This window comes from Thermobia domestica, chromosome 11, assembly GCF_964235325.1.
Source record: "Thermobia domestica chromosome 11, izTheDome1.hap1.1, whole genome shotgun sequence".
Classification (NCBI taxonomy): Eukaryota; Metazoa; Arthropoda; class Insecta; order Zygentoma; family Lepismatidae; genus Thermobia; species Thermobia domestica.
Window position 1 is genome coordinate 59,341,527 of NC_137464.1, and position 13,490 is coordinate 59,355,016.

At 34.3% G+C, this 13,490-nt stretch overlaps 1 protein-coding gene across 1 annotated transcript; it reads left to right on the forward strand.

Annotated features, from left to right (window-relative positions):
* Window positions 1-511: 511 nt before the first annotated feature.
* On the forward strand, window positions 512-8,004 carry LOC145665143 (NPC intracellular cholesterol transporter 2-like). Its single transcript, XM_081732423.1, has 4 exons — window positions 512-596; window positions 2,836-2,943; window positions 3,788-3,984; window positions 7,918-8,004. The coding sequence occupies exons 1-4, from the start codon at window positions 512-514 to the stop codon at window positions 8,002-8,004; spliced, it is 477 nt and encodes a 158-aa protein (XP_081588549.1).
* Window positions 8,005-13,490: the final 5,486 nt, after the last annotated feature.

The window sequence follows — 13,490 nt, forward strand, 5'->3', positions numbered from 1 at the left end:
TCTGAGATAACCCTTGAACTGCTGGAACAAATGAATTGTGCAAACCATCCAATCGGGAGAGGAACGAATCTTGCCTTTCCGACAGGATGTGTCTTAGCGAGAAAAATTCTAACGCTAAAGGAGAGAGAAACTGCATACGACGAATTACACCGTACCTTCTAACGAGGAAAGCTTCAACTATTAGATCGGGAACCAGTAGGATATCCATGACACAGCTCTTTCATTACATTTATATTGCGAAAAGAAAAAAGGTCAATCGAAAAATCAACAATAAAATTCTTTGATACTTTCCAAAGACCTTCATGATACATGTAATTCTTGCAAAATCTTCTAAAATGAGTTGTAGTTAAGTGAGGATTCTCTTGTTCACACACTCGAAATGGACAAGCATCATTGTAAACCTTAATTATGCAAGTAATACACTGAAAATGAAAGTCATACTCAATTATTTCTGATGAAATTCATTGAAAAATCATTGTATAGAGACAACTCTGATGTAAAACTTCTGAACATGAGAGTTCTATACATATTTGGACTGTGTTTCTACGCTGCTTTCGTAAAAGCTGCTGTGCTTCAACCAAGAAGCTGCAAAAATGGTAAGTGTACTTTAATTTCAATATTGGAAATTATTTATTGTATTCAGCATGATTTTATGGAAATAATGAATAGAAGTGTTGATTTATCAGAAATAAGAAAATATTTGTTCTATTTGTTCTATCTGTTTTCATTGATTCTAAAGAAATAGGATAGCTGATGTTTTTATCCTATTGTAAATCAAAGTTACAGAAGAATCAAAATTAAAACTAAGTGTGATCAACATATCGGAAAAAACTCTTCAACTCAGGTTTTGGATATATAATCATCTTTATTCAAATAAATTTGAAGTTGTTTGATCAAGTTGGTAAGTATATAAGTTTTTAAAGAAAATAGTTGTGAGTGAAGTACAATGTAAAATACTTTTCACCCCAAGGATTAATTTACTTCATAGAAGTCATGATATTCCTTCAGTTCAGTAGTCAATAGATTGAATTACAATTGGATGAGTTTGGATAAGACCTGACTCAGGGACATCATCATGTAATTAGTTTATAATTCGTTTATCTTGGAAACAAGATACAATTTGGCTAGACTTTAATGTTGCTTAACTTTAGCGTCTTTTAGATGACTACAGGGAAACAAATGGTAAACTTCTACACAGAAAAGACTCCTTCAAAATATACATCTTGAATCAATTTTCCTTACAAGTGAGTTTATTTCAATTGGCTCTAAATATAGCGGTTATTGTTGTTGAGTCAATGTTTGTGGGATTTATTTCCTTATTTCGAATATTTATGTCATATTAGCTTCATATCCGTTGCCATGGAAGGTCTGATTTCCGAAATTTGTTGGAATAAAACGCTATTGTCAGGAGCGTTCTAATATCATACATTCTTTTGCATTTGTCATCGGTTTCAAATGACAGTTCCAGTTGTTAGATGTTGGTTTCACTTTTCAGGAATTCTTGAATTGCTTCATTCAGCATGAATTGTCTTGTACATGCAGAGGAATTTAAGTTCAAGGATGTCAGACAGTCCTTTTCAACACATACTTTTGTACTATTGCAAACACCTTTTATTCATTGACGCTACCACCTCTTAAAGCTTGTCTTATTAAAATCCTACAGAATATCACAAGTTGTGGTTCTTTGATATCAATGAGTTCATTAAATACAGTACACCGTCGACTCCTCCCTTACGACTAGTTGCAAAATTAGTTTATTATTATAAACAATCGACCTCTTCTGGTACGCCTACTATGTAATGAGACAAAGGAAAAGTTAAAATACTTTTTGACTAATAGGCAAAAACCTATCAATTGATCAGATCAATGAAAGATTATAAATAAAGAGAGGTCATCATGCCTAACCTCTCTTTCAGCATGGGGGTTAATTCAGAAAGTCTCATTCCGACAGGATAATTCTGCAGATATTAGTAATTAAATAGTTAAAGTTGATTATTCCGAGATAATCTTAGCAAAGTATTTGAAAACCAGATTAAGAACACTTCAATTGGAGTGTCGTGCTGTGTTTAAAGCTTAATATTAGAAGTTTCTCTATTCAGAGACCGAAAGCATCAAAAGTACTGTTTTAAGGCGTCCCTTTCAGCATACGTTAGATTTATATATCGTACGAGGCTATATGAGGCATCGACTAATGGGATTCTAATCACACCAGATCCCACCCGGAATTGAACCCGAGTCTCCTACACCATCTATAAAATTGAAAGCGGGTACCAGTTTACCTGTAAATGGAGGAAGTTTGATGCTGCTAGCAAAATATGAAAATACTATTGAAGTAGGACAGGGTGATTAAAATATGTAAGAGTAAAATTAAATTACAATCCCCTCTTAGGCATGCCTTCGTAAGTTCTTGATGTAATGAGGTCAATAAATTTTAAAAAAATACGGGTTTCCTTTTTAATGTATTGGGAAGTATCTATGATATATAAGCGTTTAATAAGAGACGACTTCCAGGTGATCGTCAGTTTAGCAACAAAGCCAGTGCAACAAAAGGTAATAAGGAATATCATTAAGTAATAAGTTTATCTGGACATCTCCCTTACATATCAATAATCCAAGAGGTCATCTGAAACAATAGAGATATAAGGAAAACAGTGACAGATATGGTTTATTTATTAATATGTTTATTGCATATTTATACTTCTACGGAGTTTACAAACATCATATAGTTGTTAATGAAGTGTTGAGGTAAAAAATGAAGCATAATGATAAGTTTTATATTTTTGAATATTTCTAAATTTATCTGACAAACATTCATCACTTATTCTCTTTTCACAGAGAGATTGGTTGGAGATCTTTTGAAGTTAGACGTTCCACAGTGTAAAGGTGTACCTTGTAGAGTAAAGAAAGGTCATCTATTTGATGGATTGTTCACTTTTCAACCAGGTAAGAAGAAATTATAAAATCGATTCAGAATAAAGAAAAAGTAACATATAGCCAAAAATCCAATTACAACCTCACAAGGGTTACTCGTGGCAAAGCCGCTTGCGTACACACATTTGGCGTAGATCTGAACTAGATTCTCGGTGGACCATTATATGGTTCGGATCCCACGTTAATCTGTAGGTTCACGTATCATATAGCCTCGCTGCTGAATGTGACGCTAAACTAAAATCAAATTAAAATCAAACAAGTATACAAATGTCATTGACTTCCGCAACAAACATCTATAAACTTTCTTTCAGGTCATCCATCGGTTACCTTTATGTTAATGACGATATTGAATTATGAACTCTTTTTTTTTTTCAGGAATGTCCAGACAGATTTGGACCAAAATTAGTATAAATGCTACTACTTAGATAATCTGCTAAATTTGGTTGAAATCAGTTGAAGGCCAAACCTGAAATTGAAAAATATCTCTCAGGGAACCTACATGTAAGTTAGAAACGATAACATACCTGGCAATAAAGGACGACTGAGTTGTCAATGAGCTTTCTAAGCCTAGCTCTAAACTAAATACTGGAAATTTTAAAGGTAATTTAAGTTAATCGTAAGCTTGGTGAAGATAAAGTGGGAGTTATTGGATGTAGTGGATTACATTACCCCAGAATATAGTGGGTGTAATGTAATCAAATGCCATTTACAGATAGGCTTGGGTAAATAAACTTTAACTGTCAAGGAAATACTCTAACATATAAACTTAGTAAAGACTAATAGTTGTAACATTTGTTATTTAAAAATATATACATATCCAATGTTGTTGAGATTTTCATGACATTTTTCTCGACAGCTCAAGATATAGATGACGTAATAGTCCATTTGTATGGTTACGTTTTGGGTGTACCATTTCCATTTATCGGAATCAACAAGACGAATGCCAAACGTGATGTCTACACATTAGATGGAGAGAAGGCGATGTTTCCTCTAAAGAAAGGAGCAACATACATATACAAAAGATCTATTAATATTATCAGGGCTTATCCAGAGGTTAGTGTAAATGATAATGATGATAAATGTAATAGACAGTGTTCTATATTAAATTAGTGAGAATATACTCGTAATATCCGCAGAAGGTGCGCCATTTCCAATAGAAAAGAAGTTAGAACTAAAATTGGTTAAGCAAAATAGTCACCACCTGCAAATTCACAATTTTGCCGTCGATCAGAAAATGATTGTATATTGTGACAAAGGATATATGTAATCTGCGATACGATTAAGTCCTCAACTTAACGTTGCACCACTCGATCATCATGAATAGTCTTCCCTCCGAAGAAGTGATCGGCATGCCAAGTCAATGGAAGAGATATCGTGAGAATATAGATGGTGAGGAAATTTGATACTTCTACTCATGAAGATGCTACAGCACTGTCCTTTGAGCGACATGTGGGCAAGCAGTGTCATGCAACGTGAATACACTGCGTCTGTTGACCATTGCTGGAAGCTAGAGAAAGGGATGATTGATTACCATAGACCACTATAAAAGTAACAGTTCTTTCTGCAGTTTTAGAAATTGTCCTAAAATTTGATCTCATTGTTCTGATCATTTATAACAATCCAGTGGTTCAAGTATCTTTCCAAGATCTTACACCCAGAGAACTGCACACCTCCAGACGACGATTCTTGTCCGGTCTCAACTTATGTGGTGCTCATGTGTTTCACTTTTTCAATTGCACAGATCTACCAAATGATAGGGGTACGTTGTATGCCAAACTCGTCTTTGCTTCTTTGATTAACGCTTTTCTGAGAATCTGCTTTTACGGTGTCCCTAACAAGCCATTCTAAACAGGATGTTGGTAGGTGACCACAGAGCTAATTTTGTATTGCTGTCACTGGAAGAGATCTGACAAATCATCGGCAAATGGTGTGTTCATTCTACATTCCTGGCTCGAACGTACTGTTAATGTTTTTGTGGCTTGCTGTGCAAATTATTCTAGTTTTAATTCTTTCAAAACACTTTGCACTTTCTTGTGTATTCTTGATAATGCACTTTTGTACGATGGTGTCCAACAACACACTATCTCCTGGCTATCTGGGTATCCCAGTTTATTATTTTTTTGAACCTTTATCAAGTTTGTAAGCTAGACATGTGATCTTATTTCATCCTTGTGTTGTGTTGCTGAGATGAGTTTCCCACAGACGTGAAATTAAACATTTTATTCTCACCAACCTAGTAGTAAAACTTATAAAACTGAATAGGTTCTGAGTTCCATTTAATAAATCCAGTATTAAATGTTTGTGTAATGAGAAGACGGAATGAAAGGATGGAATTCTGAATTACGAAAGATAATTTGTGTTTCTGTAATGTAAGGTTGTTATATCCGATTATTAGTAAGCTTTATAATAATTATTTGTCTTTTTCGGATTTTAAACATCTTTACACGACAACAATATATCCCATTTGCAATCATGGAGTATAAAAGACGAATTTGAAGTAACATAGTATTTTCATGTTTATGTTTCTAGTACTTGTGTCATATTTTAGGCTTTTAAAAGGTATTGCTAAGAAAGGTAGTATTCATATTCTCTTTCCGTTATCTATTTCTCAAACTCTTAGGGATTATTGATTTTTTCTTTAATTTGGATAATCTGGTCCTTCTAATTCTAAATCCGCAGGAAGTCGTAATTACAACACGAGCTACTGACAAACTGCTCTGTGCTCTCACAGGCGTGTCTTAATGACTTTGAACTCATGGCGAACAAGCACTTGGTATGGTATTTAAAGCCAAACCGTTCTTGAGCAATTGCAGTGTGCTTTTTACTCATTCTTTTCACCTATCACCTTGCCATCAGATCCAAGAGACCACCTTGCCACCAGTTTCTTCCATCGTCTACATCTTGTTGCTATATTTCTTAATTTGCAAAGACTTACGACACAATTCTGTGATATGAAATTTTAAAACAATATTTTGTGACTGAAAGTTCGTTGTTTCATGACAAAATTCATAAACAACTTCCTGGATAAATGTTATTTTAAGAAGAGTGTAAATTCTAGTCTCTCAGAGCGATACCTACAGGAAAACGGTAAGCAATAAGGCAGTGTTCTCAGTGTTACATTGTTTGCAGTTTCCATCAACAGCGTTCTGTTACAAATCCAGGCTCTTGTCTGTGCTCTACTGCACGTTGATGAATAGTTATTTCTTGCCATTTCAAATACTTTCATTGGACCAATTCAACTTACATTAAATCGTCTTGTTGGCCGGTATTTCGGTTTTGAGATCAAAAATTCAGTATAGATACTTCTTTTGCCAACTAACTGTCTTGCTGATTCAGACTTGTATCTTGGTGGCACTCATCTCTCATTCGTTAACATCAAAATCTACTGTGTTAAAAAGTAGATACCTCTTTATGGAAGCTGGGTTTGCAAGAACCAGTCAATATTTGAACCATACGCTTCTTCCTCTCTTGGGGTGATGTAGAGTCTACGTCTACATGGATTGAAGTTTTATTTTTCAGAAGCTTCCGATTCCTGTTCCAACCTTACTACTTAGACACTTCAATGATTTGATAAAACCATCAGTAATCTAGTTTGCAACTTTGCTTTTCGCATAGTAATATTAAGTTTATTGCAAAATTATTTGTTATAAATTCACAATATTAAACGAATGAAAAACTTATGATAAAATGATATTAAGTTTACTTATTTTCTTTCAATGCATTAATTGCCTGATCAAAATGTTGGGATTTCCACAGTTTTCTGTAAATAACACTCAATGGTAAAACTAAATGTCTATGTTCTAATTGTAAGAACACGAAAGTGAAACTGTATAATAAGAAATACCTAAAATAACGGATTTCGGGTGTAGTGATAAAAGATGCCTGTATCTTAGTATTTGATTGTGGAGAGAAAAAACAGTAAATAGATGTCATGTAAAATTGCGCCTATTAATAGGAAGTCGCTATAAGAAAAAGATTGGAAAACACTGAACAAAACCAAGCGTTGTATAATTCATAACTTGTAACCATTTCATTTTTTCAAGTAACTTACCTCTGATAGAAACTACATTCTTAATATTGCAAGTTTTACAAATTTCGCTGTGAAATGCTTATATACACTTTATTTCAATCCTAAAACATGTTATACACATTATTTAAACTCAGGCTTTCTAATAACTTTTTCCGGAAGTTTGAAATTTAGTTTTGCAGTAATAGAAGTTTAGTTTTGCAGTTTTAGTTTTAATTCATAACTCTCTGTCCTCTGAATGACTGGTTAAAATATAGTTTTATAAAACAGAATAAAGATTCCTTGAACTTTGTGATTACATAATTCATGATATTGCAAGTGTTTCTTAATGGGAATTTTTTCCATATTTTTCTCTACAACAAAATAAGTTTCATCTGGAAAAATACAATATCTTCGCCTCTGAAAATGGATTATTAACCACAATTACTGAAACAAAAATACGAATACTGAAATACGAAATACAGAATTGATCCAACCACTATTTGTACTAAATATATTCAGGTTCCTGGCTCTTTTTTATATTGTTCATTCTTAAGTAAGCTTTAATTCTATAAATTTGGAACCAAATAAAGTTAATTTTATATTCCGTGTTGAAACTTGTTAGGACCAGACTTTTAGATTCATTTCTGCTTGGCGTTTCTTAATATCTTCCATTGAACGTGTCCTTCAAAAAACGTTTAGATTTTGAAGTCACTTATCACCATCAAGTTTGTACATTGTGTATACTCTTTATATGCTCTAAACCACTATTTGAGGGCTTCCAGATAGAGAATGCATACTAAGTGACAGAAAGATTATGTTAAATAGATCCTTTGCCTCTGAAAAACAAACTCACTCTTTTCTCTCTCTAAAAATTCATTTATACGTTCTTGAATTTTAGTTTTAAGATCTTCAATTTGAATATTGTTTTAAACATATTATTATCTTATTCCTAATTTTAGTTTTTATTCTCATTTTAGGTGCGTGCAGATGTGTACTGGGCTCTTAAAACAGCAGAGGGAAGTTCAGTGTTTTGTTTTATAGTTCCAGTAAGAATAGTTCACTGAGACTTCAACTCTTTGTAAATATGTAAATAAAAACTCCTGTTAAAATGTTTCCAATCACTACATTTATTACAGATAACTTACTGTTTACTTTATTACAGATTTTTTTTATCGATCTTATATATTTTTTTTTCTTGATATTACCGTTTTATTATAATACGTAATAAAAAGGTACACCTTTTAAATAACATACATGTTGACGGATCCTTTCTCTCGTTGTTGTGACTAACAATAACACATATCATCAGATTGCTACATTAACAGAACATCAATGTAAAATTTATTCAATTCCATGTGAATATGGCCTAACATGCATTAAACAAAACAGGACGTACAATAAAAACAGATGTAATGAGCACACAAGATGTAAACGATTAAATCAACCAGAAAAGTCAGCATTAGTTCAACATGCACTGGAAGAACAGCATAAAATTATGTTTGAAAATGCATCGGTTATATGCAGGTCTACTCATGGATATAAAACGTAATTAAGAGAAGAAATGGAAATAAAATTACGTGGTAGCACATTAAACAAAGAGGTATTATTACAGATATATACAACTGCTTTTCATGTATGTAGGAAGTTCCATAACGTCACCGCCAATGATTCTCTTTTGCTGGTCCTCTATTTTGGCTATCGCACTGTACCTAATTTTCCATCAAAGGAAGAGCCGTATGTAGCGCAGACATGTCCAGTCACAACCACTCCTCTTTCAACAGGGCACCAATGGTGCAAAGTCTCAGCTTTAGCAAAATCCATTTGAGGAAAAAGAAGACACAATAGCATGTCAGTGAAACATTCGAAAATTAAGTCAATAAGATCAGTATGTTACAGTCAATAAAATACATATTATCCCAGAGTTCCCTACGTTTTCAAGTTTCGTCTATTGCAAGGTAATCGGATACAAAATCATGAGAATGAATAAATAAAATTTCATCCACCAAAGCATGAATTATACAGATGGATCAAGGTAATGAAAATGCCTGAAGAAAATGCAACTTACGTGATTACTACGGAGTGTAATTATACTCGTACTTAGAGTGCAGAATATATCTAATTCGTCATGAAATGGGGGCATATATATATATATATACAATGAGTAACTTTCTGAGAAGTATTGTACCATTCTTCATGCAGTACGTCATCTAGCTCCGTCACCAAAGATGGAATAATATATCAAGCTTCAAAACTCTAGTTCCAGAAGTGACCACAAGCATTTGGTAATGTTGAGGTCTGCAAAATGAACATTCCAGGTGAGGTTTATCCTAATGCTAATGAAATCACGCCTCAACAGATCCAATAGTGTGAATTGCCTCCTTGTCATCTTGCAAAATCGCGTCATTGACAGATAACAACATATGTACACTGAAAATGATGACTGGGAATAATGCGTCCCCTCGGCGTAGTACGGCCCCGCGGAATACCTGGAAGAAGCTTAAAAGGAGATAAGATTTACCTTAAATTGATAATGTATGCATAAAAGTAAGTTCTTAAGATTATTAATGCCGTTACCATTCGATTGCCTTTTGATGTAGTAAATATTTACTTTAGATATTCTCAATCATGCTAATTGCTACCGGTTGAAATAAGTCAAAAATGAAGTGGGATAATCTCATCTCATCTTAATATGAGATTTTCCTTATACACACTATGTGATACAAAGCAATTTTCCTTAATAACTTTCAGAGCTAAAGTGAGTGCAGTGTATTACATTTTAGCATATCTTCAATAAGAGACCAACGATGTTCATTCAACCGAGAAATGTCGTTGAATGTAATCAGAATATACCTTTTGACTACAGTTTACAGAGTCGTAGATCCAACATCTGTCGTTATCTTTCGATCAACATTTTTCTTACGAGATCAGTCTAGCCTTCCTTCTTTACCACACTTTAAGGGGCATGGGTAAGAGTTCTTGTTCTCTTATTGGAGATTGAAAGATACATGATAAAATGAAGCTAACTTAATACACGTTAACACAATTTTCTAATATTATCCGATTTTGATTAAACATACAGTATACTTTCTTTATGGTTTTTGAATTAATATTAGTCAAGGCAGTAATTGTTATATTAAATCCCTCAATTTCACAGTATTTACTTATACAAAATATAATAACAAAACCATTTTCCACTGTAAATGTTTCTTTAAAATAGAGCGTTTTCTTTGAGTCTTAAGAAATAGTGCTATAGTTCTACCCTAGAGCTGAAATTAGAACCAAACAAGTGAATTCAACCATCTTTAACCCTTTAGAGGTGGAAAGTGGATACAATCACACGAACTCCTACGTGTTTCTAAAGGATTAATAAATATGTGTAATGATAATTTTCCTAAACGTATCCACATTTTCTTGAAACCATTGTGTTTTCTTTGAAATTTACCAAGGGGTCGCGGTGGCTCAGTGTAGAGCGTTCACCTCGGGGGCATGGGATCCTGGGTTCAAACCCTGCACAATCCAAGTGAAATTTGTGGGTGTGAACTTTGCGGACAAACACCGTGTGGGTGGGTTTCCTCGGGGTTCTCCCGTTTGTTCCCATTTTCTTCATTCCACCATTTTATTCATTTCTCATCATCACCGTCTCCTTTAGCCTAGCCGGCATAACCGTGGGACGTAAAACTCAAAGATGTCATTAAAAAATTTACCAAGGCGCTTTCGACTTGAACGCGGAAATTGGGAGTGAATAATCATTCTTAACGTTAGGAAACTACTCAGGGTATCAATTCGGTTTTCATAAAAATACATAGGACGTTTTCGTTTATTATTTTTAATTCGATGTCCCACGATTATGCAACGAGGTTTAAGGGATTCAGTACTTCAAACTGAATAAACACAAACTAAATTCGGATGAAGGAAGTCAGAACAGATGTAACGGTACCTGAAAATAGACCAGGCATTACTGTAATCAAGTAAATGGGCTAAGAACTAACTCTAAGAAATGTAGAAGTACAAGTTACGCACGACACACCTACAACATTTAACACAAAAATTTAGTAAGTAGCAGAACACGGCAAACGAAATTGAAATGTTGAAAATGTCGTAAAGTTACAGTAACATCAATCATTACCTCAATTAGTTACTACCAGAGATGGAGTGGGTCAGTGGGTCGGTGGGTCAGTGGGTGAAGTGGGTCAAGTTTTCTGAGTCGGTCAGTGGGTCGTGGGTCAACAGCATGTGACCCACTGTGACCCACCACCCACCGTAACCCACTGCGACCCACAACCCACCGTGACCCACTGCGACCCACCACCCACCATGACCCACTGTGACCCACCACCCACCGTGACCCACTGTGACCCACCACCCACCATGACCCACTGCGACCCACCGACTCAGTATGATCTACCGACCCTCTCTGCTCACTGCATTGTAGACAGTATCTTCTGAAGACTGGTAAATTTGTCTCCGTTTTACTTTCAAGACCTTCATTTCCCTTCCTTTTCCACTTGTTTCTGTCTACTTACCTGAAGTGAGTATATCTAACCAAGTGAAAAAAGAACTTCAGGCACTTTTGGATATTGATATTTTTAATTGTAATAATAGCAATAGGACTTATACTACAACTTGGCTTTCGAGACCTGTGAGTTTTTAGAGCTAACTACTGGAAAAAATACATTTTTGAATCACTGTAATATATAAAAAATTGAATTTAACTATGTGTGCCTGATCATCACAGTCAAATTGCAAAGTAAAATGAAATTACTTTCGCTATATAGTTCGGCCTTAATCCAAATTGGGATGTTATATTGCTTTTATTATAATGCATAATATCCTAATGAGGTAGTGAGGATGCAATTTTTTGTGAAAAAAACGAGTATGTAGCAAGCCGTTAAACTTACGGAGCTGAAATTCAGTGTATTAACTCTTTATTGAAAATAAACAGAATGTGTCCTAGCATTTTTTTAAAATTCTCCTTTATGTGGGAAGGGGGGGGGGGGCTTTCTACATATGGAAAATTGGTAGTGAGTTGGTTTGTAAAAATGAACGAAAACGATCGATGTTATTTAAGAAAAAAAAATCAAACAAAAAATACAGTGCTTGGCTTCATATATCCATTGCTTTCTACTATAATAATTGCTGAAGATTATGTTTATTATATGAAGCGTTTACACCACAGGGCAATCAACCGATAAAGTTGTGAGAAAAATAGTCATAAAATTTGTACCGTAAGCTTAATTATACGGAAATTTTAAGTTTGGATTGTACGCATAATCATATGAAAAGTTTTACACTTTTTTCTCCCTTTACGTCGGTCTACTAATCTTGATTTGGAACTTTCAAATTTCATCATTTTTTCCACTGAAAATATTGATAATTCAACATTATGATAATTTAATTGAAATTCATCGTAATTTGGCACATGGCAAACAGCAGTGTGGTAATTGAAGGGGAAGAAGGAGGGAAATTCCCATTCATCTCTGAACACTTTCCAAGAACCTCGTTCTCTTTCGCTTTCTAGACGGGAGAAGAAACTTGGTAATGGTATCAAACCTTCATGTGTAATTACAAAAATTAGATTTATAAACAAATAAGTAATCGTTTATCAGGCTTTAATTGATAATTTATTCAAAGATTCCCTATCAAAGGCGTGGTAGATGAAGTTTCTGTTCTACATGGGACGACATTGCCAACTGACATGGTCGATATGGAAAAGATGTATGGTGATGGAGAGATGATACTTCTTGCTGAGTATTTCAAACCTGACCAAGAAAAATTGTTATCAGACTTAAGTCTAACAAGTAGATTGTCGATGAGAAGTTGCAGAAATCGGGTAGAAGTATTATCAATTTCCACGACAGAGTGCGAACAGGGATTTCCCCTTATGAATTTACAGATGACTGATATTAGAAATAGACTAAGTGCTCAAACATTGTCTAACTTGTTGCTCATCAATGTTAATGTCCGACCGCTAGACAAGCTCGAAATAGACGAGCTAGTTATTTCTTGGCTGAAGGATGGACATCATTCCGCTGCGGACGATTTATCACGAAAAAGTTACCAACAGGAAATAAATCCGATTTCAGATTTGTTTTGTTTTAAGGTGGAAAATTACGAGTTACGGAAAATGTATACTTGTATTACTAATGGCTTATTTGTGTTATTCAACTTTGTACTTAATTTTTAGTAAGTCTCTTCTTTGCTTTAGGTAAACTACTTTGAATAAATATTCATAATAATTGCAATTATGTATATTTGTAACTTAAATTTAACGTGGTGTTTTAGTGATTACACAAATTAAAATTATGAGCATGCTTTATGGAAATGCTCTCACATAGGGTACCCGAGCACCTTTATACCCTATGAACAACTGATTTTCAAGTCTTTTGTGAGAAAAATACTGTGAACTAAGAAACCATAACCTTTTCCATATTGTACAGGGATATTTTCCTGCGAATAGAAGTTTCTTGTGGAATGCGTTCAGAAATTAACACCTGCAAGAATACTCTCTTAGTACAAGTATATTTTAGGCACACACTAATCCTCCCCACCT